The sequence below is a fragment of the Myodes glareolus genome, chromosome 2 (assembly GCF_982192425.1).
Source record: "Myodes glareolus chromosome 2, mMyoGla1.1, whole genome shotgun sequence".
Taxonomy (NCBI): domain Eukaryota; kingdom Metazoa; phylum Chordata; class Mammalia; order Rodentia; family Cricetidae; genus Myodes; species Myodes glareolus.
The window spans coordinates 133556867-133568190 of NC_142027.1; the positions used below are offsets into that span (position 1 = coordinate 133556867).

At 45.6% G+C, this 11324-nt stretch overlaps 1 protein-coding gene across 2 annotated transcripts; it reads right to left on the reverse strand.

Annotated features, from left to right (window-relative positions):
• Window positions 1–262: 262 nt before the first annotated feature.
• LOC148123166 (phospholipase A2-like) lies at window positions 263–5202 on the reverse strand. 2 transcript variants are annotated; one of them, XM_087903752.1, is made up of 4 exons: window positions 4961–5202; window positions 2831–3005; window positions 1897–2024; window positions 263–477 (listed from the first exon to the last, which is right to left on the reverse strand). In XM_087903752.1, the coding sequence occupies exons 1-4, from the start codon at window positions 4992–4994 to the stop codon at window positions 359–361; spliced, it is 456 nt and encodes a 151-aa protein (XP_087759878.1). In that variant the 5' UTR covers window positions 4995–5202; the 3' UTR covers window positions 263–358. The 2 variants fall into 2 exon arrangements, with proteins under 2 accessions (XP_087759878.1, XP_087759877.1); XM_087903751.1 differs by having other exon boundaries at window positions 2831–3008; window positions 4961–5199.
• Between the last annotated feature and the right edge of the window lie 6122 nt (window positions 5203–11324).

Below are 11324 nucleotides of genomic sequence, written 5' to 3' on the forward strand. Positions count from 1 at the left end.
TTTCCTCTTTCCAGAATTCTCCTATTGTGGTTGCCCTCCCTATACTTCCTGCCTAGCTACTGATCACTCAGCATTTTTTAAACCAATATAAATGACAAATCTTTACACAGTACAAGACCATTGACCCACAGCAACCCACTCTTCAAAGTACTCTGCTAATGGCAATGTCTTTCCTGTTAACCTTCAGTTTCAAGGGCTAGGCGAAGGATGTTCTCTGAAGATCTATTTATGTTTGGTAGACAGAGAAAACAATCACCAATGCTTAGCTCTTTCTATAGGTGCTTTATTGGGAGGCACAGTGTGTAGTAAACACAGCCATTTGGCAGTAGAGGTGTAGGCAGGAAATGTGGCGACAAGTCTAACAGAAGGTATTGAACCCGTTGTCTTTGAAAATTGTGTCAGAAACTTCCCAGAAGATGCAGATGGCAGCCTGGCGGTCACAGTTGCAGATGGCGGCCTCACAGGCATTGTTTTCAACTGCAGAGTAACAAAAGGGGTGTTGAGTGGAGCCTATGACCTTGCTCACTGCCATTTGTAGGCAAAGGAAGCTGGTGGCCCTCCCAAGGGTGCAGACTTAGGCTTGAGAGACAAAGCAAACTAAATATATTGGTTTACCCAAATTGTTGAAACACACTTGTAATAAAAAAAAATTCATCCTAGCACTTGGGAGACAGAGTTAGTAGGATTTCAGTGAATTCAAGGCCAACCTGGTCCAAAGATAGAATCTCAGGAAGCCAGAACTGTTACATAGAGAAACCCTGTCTTGAAAAAACAAAAAAAAAATTTAATGTAGAGCTGGGGAGATGGCACAGTTGATAAAGCAGTTGCCATACAAGCATGAGGGCCTGACCTAGGATGCCCAGCACCCATGTAAGATTCAAGGTGTGGTTAGGGCATCTGTAACTCTATTGAGAAGTGGGGAGCATGGATCCTCAAAACTTGTTGGACAGTCAGGTGATGGAGGGGGGTTAGTAGCTAAAAGTGAGTGTTCTGTTTAGTGAGAGACCCAGCCTCTAAAGACACGGTAGAGAGTAACTGAAGAAGACAGGGGATGCCAACTCATTCCTATGCAGAAAATAAATAAACACGAATATTTAATCCTAAAACCAGGAGAACGACAAATATGAACACCCACTTCCGAAATTATACAATTTAAGACAATCCTCCTGCCTCTGCCTCCCGAGTGCTGGGATTGCTGATGTGAATCACCATGCTCAAATAATGAGTTCTGGGGATGGATCCAGGGTTCTGTGCATGCTAGGCAAGCACTCGAGCAGCTGAGCTACATCCCGGCCCTCTGAACCTCACCTGTAAAATGGGAATGAAAAATCTTGCCCAGCATAGGTATCTAGTCCCGTGTTTGTCTTGTAGTCATGATATAGTTTTCAGTTGTTTAGTAAATATGGAATCAGTATAACACAGCAACTATATGGAGACACTGGGCAGGCAAGATGGCTCGGGGAATGAAGGTACTTGGTGCCAAGTCTGAACACAAGTTCTGGCTCCAGGACTCACATGGCAGAAGGAGAGAACAGACTCCTGCTTGTTGTCCTCAGACCTCCACCCCTGTGCTGTGGCACAGGCATGAACCCCCCCTCCAGAAATATGTAAAATCTTTAAATGTTTTTTTAAAGGCATTGGAATGATGTCGGGCTGTTTTCCAGAACCAAAAGCCGTTACTTCTAAACTTGGTGCCTTTAAACAAGTGACCAGGTCTTCCTCATCTTCCTCATCAATATTCCCATCGAAATTTTAGTATCTACCTAAGAAGGCTGTGACGATTCAAATGAGATCAAAGTAGTCGTTGCTAAATGTTGACTGTCCTTGTTACTTCCGTGCCCCTTCCAAACATGCCCAGGGCCAAGGAGAATCCCGCGTTCCCGGAGGTGAACCTACCACTGCAGATGAGCTCCCTCCCAGAGCAGGAGTAATAATAGGGGATGTCGTAGTGGTTGTCTTCGGAAATTGTACAGCCTCCAAGCTTCTTTGCCTCTTCGTAGCACCTGTCATGTCTCTCACAGCACCTGGGGAGAGGAAGGAAGAGCTGAGGGTGAGTGAGGACCCACAGGAGGTCAGTTCTCACTTGCAGTCTCTCTCAAACCTGTCAGGATAATTTAAACAACACATAGTCCAGAAGAAATGGTCCTGAGGCTTGATAACCTCTGATTTCTATTAGTCCTTATTTATTGAAAGCAACTTGTGTGTGGTTTCTGTCCTCAATCCCAGTACTTGGGAGACAGTGGCAGTTGGTTCTCTGAGTTCAAGAAAAGTCAAGGATACAAGAGTAGATGCTGTCTCAAAAAAGTGATTTTTAAACAAAGCTGCAGGAATATAGTGAAATTATAAATTCTCAAGATTCAATGACTTTTTAAAGCCAAGGCTGGGACTTTGATCGTGACTATGATGGCCGTGCCCTGGACTGGAGCCTGAGGACAGCTTTGCCCACTCTTTACATCTCACAATTCTGCTTTCAGGGACCACTAGATACAGGGTCCTTCTGTACCAATTTCTTTATATGACAAGACACCTCTTGAATATACATGCTCGGTGGTTATGCAGGCTTTTAATATGAGCATTCATGAGGCAGAGGCTGGAAGATCTCTGAGTTCAAAGCCAGATTCGTCTCTAGAGTGAGTTTTGGGACACCTGGGGCTACACAGAGAACCGCTGTTGGAAAACAAGCAAAAATAAATAATAAATAAACCAAACAAAATACACGATGTTTGGTGAATATGCCCGTTTTCCTGTTCATACCTCATGAGATGCTGTGTTTGTGTCCTTTCCCCATCCCAGTGCAGACAATCCAGTCCCCACCAGATGCATCACTCACCTGGCTATATCATCCACATGGGGGCTGAAGTTGGGGGTGTGACACATGAAGCCAAATATTTTGGACACTGGCCATGGATGAATGTTCATCGTAGAGATATTACTCTTGGAGTAACAGTCAAAGGCAGTTCCAAACCTCTGAGCAGTCTGATGGCTGATGCTGTGTGCAGTAGCGCCTGCTGCAAGAACACACAGCACATCCAATAAACCCCACTTGGCTCTACCCTGGGTCTGATGCCTGCCTGCCAGCTTCCTCCTTGACTACTCCCAGCTGCTGCATCAGGAAAGCAGTGAATAGAGAGTGTGTGTGTGTGTGTGTGTGTGTGTGTGTGTGCGCACACGTGTGCACTTGGGTGTGTTGGCCTGCACACAGGGTGGCAAGCACGTACTTGGGAGTACTCATCAACGTGACACTACGTAAGAGGAGGTCAGAGGACAGCTTTAGGGAGTTGCTTTTCTCCTTCTACTATGTAGCTCATGGAGACCAAACTCAAGTCACCAGGCCTAAACAGGAAGGTGTCTAACTTTTTAAGACAAGGAGTTGCCCTGTAACTCAGGCTAGCTTCAGACTCTGTAGCATCCCCCTGGCCTCAGTGTCCCAACTGGTAGTATTATAAATGTACACCACTGCACTGGGCTGGGTTGACTCTCCAAGACTGAGTTCTAAACACATTGCCTTTTGCCTTGCTTGCCTTCTCATTTCTGACTGTAATGGCAGACAGTGGTCACACTGTGAGCTGCCCTGTGGTCCCTGTGTTGAGGAGCTAAGAACACTCTGCAGTCAGCAGCCAATTACCCAGCAATCCATCCATCTCTTGAGTTTGAGAACTCCCCCATTTTTACTCAAGCTCAGGTGAAACCCTAGCCTCAGCCAGCAGTGGGATTCAACACCGTTCTAGCTGAGACTTTGAGCCAGAGAAGCAGCCAACACCTGCTCATTGTCTTACACTGGAGAATCAGAAGGAATCTGTTGTATGACCACGCACAGCTCATATACAAGGCTAATGGTCAGATCATCACGTGTGACGTCAGCACATGACATAACAAACTGTTCATCAGCTGAGGAGCAAGTAAATGAGACAGGATTCAGTGTGCAGTGGGATACTTGGTCCCCATTAAAATGAAGGAGAAGCCAGGTACAGTGGAGTACACACTGTGTAATCCCAGCAATCTGGATGCAGATGCAGGTGGATATCCTAGATCAAAGTCAGCGTGATCTACAGATTTATTTTCAGGACAGGCATAGAGAAACTGTCTTGTTAACAACCAAACAAACAAAAACAAAACACAATGAAAAAAAATTTCAGAAGGATGTCAGGCACCTATTTATCCTAACAGTTTGAAGGTGTAGGCAGGAAGGTTTCAAGTGCGGACAATAGGGTTGAGCTGGAGGACATCCTGATCCACACGTTAAGGTCATGTAAAACAACAATAGGGGCTGGAGAGATGGCTCTGCAGTCAGGAGCACTTGCTGAGCTTTGTAAGATCCAGGCTCTGGTTCCAGCACCCACGTGACAGCTCACAATTGTCTATGAGCTCAGTTCTGGAAGATCAAACCCTTCCTCTGGCCTCTGTAAACACTGCTCATACACAGTTCACAAACAGACATGCAGATCATACACTCACACCCATAAAATAAAAATAAATACCTTTTAAAATTATAAGAAAATATCAAATCACCTTGGCATGTTAAGGCCAGGTAAATTGGTGCCAAGGAAATATGGCACAGGCAGAGGGACTTTCTTTGCTTTTGAAAGTGAATGTAGTAAACATTATTTTTTGAGCTTGCACATCTCAGCATGACCTTGGCTGTTCTGGACCTCACTCTGTAGACCTTGCTGGCATTGAACTTACAGAGATTCACATTAATTTGCTTCTGAAATGCTAGGATTAAAGGCAAATACCACCAACACCTGGCTGCAATGAACTTTTCCAAGTAGTCTTGTAAGGTCAGATTTGGAGGTTCAATGTGCCAGCTGTTGAGGACATGAGGGTGAGGAGGGAACCCCAATCTAGAGGCTATTAGACCCCAATAGGATCAGGAAAACAAAACTTCAGGTGTGACAAATGGGAGCTTGCACTTGAAGAGAAGGCTGATGGTGGGGTCGCTCAAAGAGGACAGGGGTCCTACCTGTGAGCAGAGTGACCAGCAGAAGGAGTTTCATCTTGAGTGAGAGGAGGACACAAGTGACTTCTCTCTTTTCAGTCCTGTAGCTGTGCTCTGACAGGGTGCAGTCAGCAGGCGGGGTCTGTGACTACTGTGTGTGTAGCACAGAAGTAGACTATGTCCACCCTCACAGACAGTGCTGACCGGCAGAGCTGCTGTAGATGGTGGCAGAGCCTGAATCAGTGCTGTTGCAGAGGCGCAGATAAAGGGCTGGCTCAACACCCCACACCAACGTCAGTGCAGTGACTGGCAAAGTGCCAAGTCCCTCCCTTGTGGAAGCCATGAAGTCATAAGGAGACATAGACATTGCTCCTGGGGTTGGGTCTGAGGGATGCTGATAGTGACGTGTGGTCCCAGTAGGAGTAGCTGGACCCAACAATCCACCATGTTAACTGAATAAAGTAAGTGACAAGTCTGTTCCAACAGCTGACACAGACTTTGGTAGATTCAGTTGCAAACTTGATATTTAATTCACTAACTAAATTATTAATTATTTTTTGTGTGTTTGGGTGCCTGTGCACACACTCATATGAAGATCAGAGGACAACTCTGTGATGTCAGGTCTCTCTTTCCACCTTTACATGGGGTCCTAAAATCAAAGTCAGAACACCAGGCTGACACCTCCACTGGCTGAGCTATTGTAGTAGTCCACAAACTCCATTTAAAACTGGGAAAGTAGCCAGATGGTGGTGGTGGTGCATGCCTTTAATATCAGCACTCAGGAGGTAGAGGCAGGCAAATATTTGGGTTACATGAAAGTCTGAAATTCACTCTATAGTGAATTTCAGTTCAGCCAGAGATACACAAAGAAACCCTGTCTCTAAAAACCAAAAACCAAAATAAATAATTAAAACAGAAAGAAAGCAAATGCAGAAGAGATGAGCCCCCAGGTCAATATGATGCCAACCATCCTTCAGCTGAGGCTCTCCCTACCCAGTGTGTGAAGCTACAGGGACTTGTGAGATGGCTCAGCACTCAAGAGAGCTTCTGCTCTTGCTGAGGACTGGAGTTCAAGTCTCAACAACCACATGGTAGCTTTTGAACAATGTCTGCTGACCCTTGGGTTTGACCATGTCCTATGAAGGAATCTTGCACCTTGTTTCCCCCACTGTTCCCCACTTTCATGGATAAAAGTCATGTAGGGCTAAGGTGAGTTGGTTGTCTTCACACTTAAGCTTCTACCCTTCCAGCGGGACTATGGATGCCACTACCAGCTACCACCAGACCCTGCACCTTGTCAGGGGTCCTGTAGCTGCACCTGTTCCTCACCAGGCCTGACCTTGGGAGGGGTGAGGCCTGAGCTCTGGAACAGGAGTAGGGATGGGGCTGGGTGGAATGGCAGATGACTGGGCAGCTGGTCACTAAAGGAAGAGAGAGACTGAGAACCACGTAGCCTTTAACCAGGCAATGAGAAGTTTCTTCCTAAATCTGCTTGACCAGGGAACCAGAGATTAACCTGGCTTCATCTATGGGGTCCCGTGGTAGAGAAAGGTAGAGAAGACAACATATTCCTTATGTTTATTGAAAGTTAGGTCACTGTGTACTTTAATGGAACAATTATCGTGTGCTGTGTTTTTAGGCACAATGAAGACTGGAAACCCATCAGGATGTAATCCTGCCTTTAGGTAATTTACTATCAGTCCACTTAGGTTTCACCTGTACCACATCCTAGAATGAGCACACAGCAGAAGCACTTTGAGTCCAGTGTTTTTGGCCCAAGATGTTCCTTTAGTGCCCATGTGACAATGCTTCTTCCTCTCTTCTCCTCCCTCCCGCCTCTCTGTCTTCACTTTCCTTCCCTCCATACCCCTACCCTCCTTCCCTGCCTCTTCTCTCTACTCCCCTTCCCCATGCTGTCCCACCTCCCCAGTATGTATTTCATGCTGGTTTCTTCTTACTTTGTTTTTCCAGATAAGGTTCCTTTGTGTAGTACTCCTGGCTGTCCTAGAATTCACTCTTTAGCCCAGTTTGGTCTTGTTCTGAAGAGATCTGCCTTCCTCTTCCTCTGTATCCCAGAGTTCTGGAATGAAAAGCGTGACTGGGTTTACCACTTATTCTTCAAGGTTCTCCATTAATGACAATGTGTTTCCCATTAATCATCAGCTTCTAGGTCTAGAGGGAACGGTGTTCTCTGAAGAGTGTGGTAGACAGAGGATACAGTCATCAGTCTTTCTGTTTTACTTTTCTTCTCTTTTCTTTTCTTTTCTTTTCCTCTCTCTCTCTCTCTCTCTCTCTCTCTCTCTCTCTCTCTCTCACACACACACACACACACACACACACACAGATCTTCCTGCCTCTGCCTCCTGAGTGCTGGGATTAAAGGCATGCACCATCACCTCCCAGCCATAGCCAAATTCTTTCAATAGGTGCTTTATTCCAGGCTGTGGTAACTGACGCCTTTAATCTCAGCATTTGTGAGGCAGAGGCACACAGATCTCTGAGTTTGAGGCCAGCCTGATATACAGAGCAGGTTCCAGTACAGGCTACAAAACTATAGAGAAACCCTGTCTTGAAAAACCAAAAAAACCCAAAAATCCCCAAAATAAAAGTACGTGCTCTATTAGAGAGCACAGTGTGTAGTGAACACGACCAGGCAGGCAGGGATGGTGTAGGCAGTCACTGAGGTGACAAGTCTAACAGTGATGGCCTCTGTACTTCTTGATGTAGGGAGCCTTGAAGAAGCAGATGGTGGTAACTGTTGCAGATATAAAGTAAGTCCTCACAGGCATTGTTTTTTTTTTCTGAAGAGAAACAAGAAAGGGAGTTGAGTGGATCCCTTGACCCTGACCCTAATCCCTATGATTTGTAACCAAATGTCACCTGTGGCCCTCCTATTGGTGCAGAGTCAGGGTTGAGAGACAACACAAAAGGACATTGTGTTGTCTAAAGTGCTGGAACACCATATTGGGAGGCTGCTTGTTGGTTCCCAGCCACTCGGCTAGCTTAGACCTGAGATAATCATACAGAAACTGTATTAGTTAAATCACTGCTTGGCCCATTAGCTCTAGCTTCTTATTGGCTAACTCTTACATATTAATTTAACCCATTTCTATAAATCTGTGTATCACCATGTGGCTGTGGCTTACCAGCAAAGTTTCGGCATGTCTGACTCTGATGATGGGTCCATGGCTTCTCCCTGACTCTGCCCTTCTTTCTTCCAGCACTCAGTTTAGTTTTCCCCATCTGGCTCTGTTCCCCTATAGCTCTGCTATAGATCCAAAGCAGACCTTTATTCATTAACCAATAAAAGCAACACATATGCAGAAGAACCTCCTCCACCAGAACACCTTTATAGTAAAAAGAATCATTTATTATGGGACTGGGGAGAGGGCACAGTTCGTAAAGCAGCTGCCATACAACACAAGCGCCTGACCTAGGATGCCCAGAGTCCCTGTAAAACTCAAGGTGTGCTTGGGGCATCTCTAACTCTTTTGGGAAGTGGGGAGTATGGATCCCCAACACTTGTTGGTCAGTCAATGTAGATAAAGGTACAAGTGTTCAGTTTAGTGAGAGACCCAGCCTCTAAAAACACGGTAGAGAGTGGCTGAAGAAGACACTCATTCCTAAATATAAAAATAAACAAATGGGTGTATTTAATCCTAAAACCAAGAAAACTACAAATATCAAGTACCACTTCTAAAATTATATGATTTAAGACAGTTCTCCTGCCTCACCTCGCTAGTGTTGGGATTTCAGGTGTACACCAGCCCACTCAATTTATGGGGCCTAGAGGTGGAACCCAGGGCTGTGTGCATGCTAGGCAAGCACTCTGTTAGCTGAGCTACATTCCCAGCCCTCTGAACCTCACCTGTAAATGGGAATGAAAAATCTTGTCCTGCATAGGTGTTTAGTCCAGTATTTGTCTTGTAGTCATGGTATAGCTTTCAGCTGTTTAGTAACTATGGAATCAGTATAACCCAACAGCTAAATGGTGAGACTCTGGGCAGGCAAGATGGCCCAGGGAATAAAGGTAAAGCGAGACAACTCAGATCTGAATAGACAGAAACTATATTAATTACAGCGTTGCTTGGCCAACAGCAGAGACATATTTCTAGCTAGCTCTTATATCTTAACCCATTTCTATCAATTTTTGTATTGCCATGAAGTTGTGGCCTACCAGTAAAGTTCCTAAGGTTCTGGTGTGCCCTTCTCATTGGGCAGCTACATGGTGTCTCCCTGACTCCACCTATTCTCTCTATATATCTCTGTTCTGATTTCCCACCGGGCTTTACTCTGCTAAGCCATTGGCTAAAACACCTTTATTCATCAACCAATGAAAGCAACACTTATACAGACAGACATCCCACATCAAATAAAGGCACTCGCTGCCTAGTCTGAACTTGAGTTCCATCCCCAGGACTCACATGGTTGAAGGCATATTTGTGGCACAGGCATGCCTCCCCTAGATATACATAAAATCTTTAAATGTTTTTTAAAAGATGCTTTGGAATGATGCAGACCTGTGTTCCAGAACCAAACACCATCACTTCTAAGCTGGGTGACCTTGGACAAGTGGTCTGGCGATTTACGTCTTCCTCATCAATGTCCCCGTCTACACTTTGGTATGTACCTGATAATGCTGTTATGATGTCAAATGAGACCAAGAAATGACCACTAAATGGTGACTGTTCTTGTTACCTTCCTGTCCCTTCTAGCCTCACCGAGGGCCAAGCAGAGTCAGTGTTCCTGGAGGGTAAACCGACCCCTGCAGGTGACATCATTCCCAGAGCATGAATATTGTAGGAGCTGGGGTAGGGGTTGTCTAGCAGGAATTTACAGCTTTTCACATGCATCACCTGAGAGTAGCCCTGGTCCTGAGTCTGGCAGCACCTGGAGAGAGGAAGAGCTAAGGAAGAACCCTCAGGAAGTCAGTTCTCACTGTATTCTTCTCAAACATGACAGGATGACTTAAACACAATGTTCCAGAAGTGATGGTCCCCAGGCTCAAGAATCTCAGATTTCTATTAAGCATAGATTTATTGAAAGCAACTTAGTGGCAGACGGATCCCTGAGTTTGAGATCAGCCAGGGATACATAAGTGAAACCTGTCTGAAAAAAAAAAGTGTTTTTTTTTTCTAGACAGGGTTTCTTTGTAGCTTTGGAACCTGCCCTGGAACTCATATTGTAGACTAGGCTGGCCTTAAACTCACAGAGACCTGCCTGTCTTTCTGCCTCCAGAGCGCAGGGATTAAAGGCATATGCCACCACTGCCTGGATAAAAAAAAGTGATTTTTTTTAACAAAGCTGCAGGAATATAGTGAAATTATATATTCCAAAATTTCAATGACTTTTTAAAGCCGAGGCTGGCACTTTGATGGTGGCTGTGATGGCCGTGCCCTGGTCTGGAGGTTGAGGACAGCATTGCCCACTCTTTACATCTCACACATTCTTCTTTCAGGGACCACTACATACCGGGTCCTCTTAGACTGATTTCTTTACATGACAAGAAGGGAAGACACATGCTGGGTGTGGTGGCACACACCTTTAATCTGACACTCGGGAGGCAGAGGCTGGAAGATCTCTGAGTTCAAGGCCAGCATGGTCTGCAGCGAGTGTTCGAGGACAATTAGGACTACACAGTGAACCCCTGTCTGGGAATAAACAAACAAAAATAATAAATAAGCAAAGCAAATATTGTGCTATATTGTGAACATCCATGTCTCCTGTTCATGCCTCATGAGATGCTCTGCTTGTGTCCCGGCCCCACCCCAACGCAGACATTCCAGTCTCCCACCAGATGAATTAATCGCCTGTCTAATTCATCCACCAGGGTGTCGGATCCCCCCCCCCAATCCACAGTAGCAGCTATGGTAGTTGTACTCCGTAATGGGATTTAAAAAAAAAGGGGGGGGTTGGTGCACTGGAAACCATTTCTGAACCTCCACACAGCCTGACAGCTGATGCTATGTGCAGTAGCGCCTGTGGCAAGAATGCACAGCACATTCCAGTAAACCCCACTTGGCTCTTCCCGGGGTCTGATGCCTGCCTGCCAACTTTCTCCTTGACTCCTACCAGCTGCTGCATTGGGAGTGCAGTGAATAGAGGTGTGTGTGTGTGTGTGTGTGTGTGTGTGTGTGTGTGTGTGTGTGTGTGTGTATGTGTGTTTGTGTGTGTATGTGAGAGAGAGAGACAGAGACAGAGAGAAAGAGACAGAGAGAGAACGAATTTGTAAGCACATTGGAAGTCAGAGGACAGCCCTGTGGAGTCAGTTCTTCTCTCCTTCTACCTTTAAGTGGGTTCCAGGAATTGAACTCAAGTCTACAGGTTGCACCATAGACTGCATCTTAGTAGCCCACAAACTCCATTTTAAAACTGAGAATGTAGCGCT

Bases quoted from the DNA above. Each gene is read 5' to 3' on its own strand.
- LOC148123166 (XM_087903751.1), bottom strand. From the start codon at position 4,994: ATGAAACTCCTTCTGCTGGTCACTCTGCTCACAG. The intron at 2,025-2,830 runs GTGAGTGATGCA...TCCTCTCCCCAG, and splicing joins CATGTGGATGATATAGCCAG to GTGCTGTGAGAGACATGACA. The intron at 478-1,896 runs GTAGGTTCACCT...GTTACTCTGCAG, and splicing joins GAGGGAGCTCATCTGCAGTG to TTGAAAACAATGCCTGTGAG.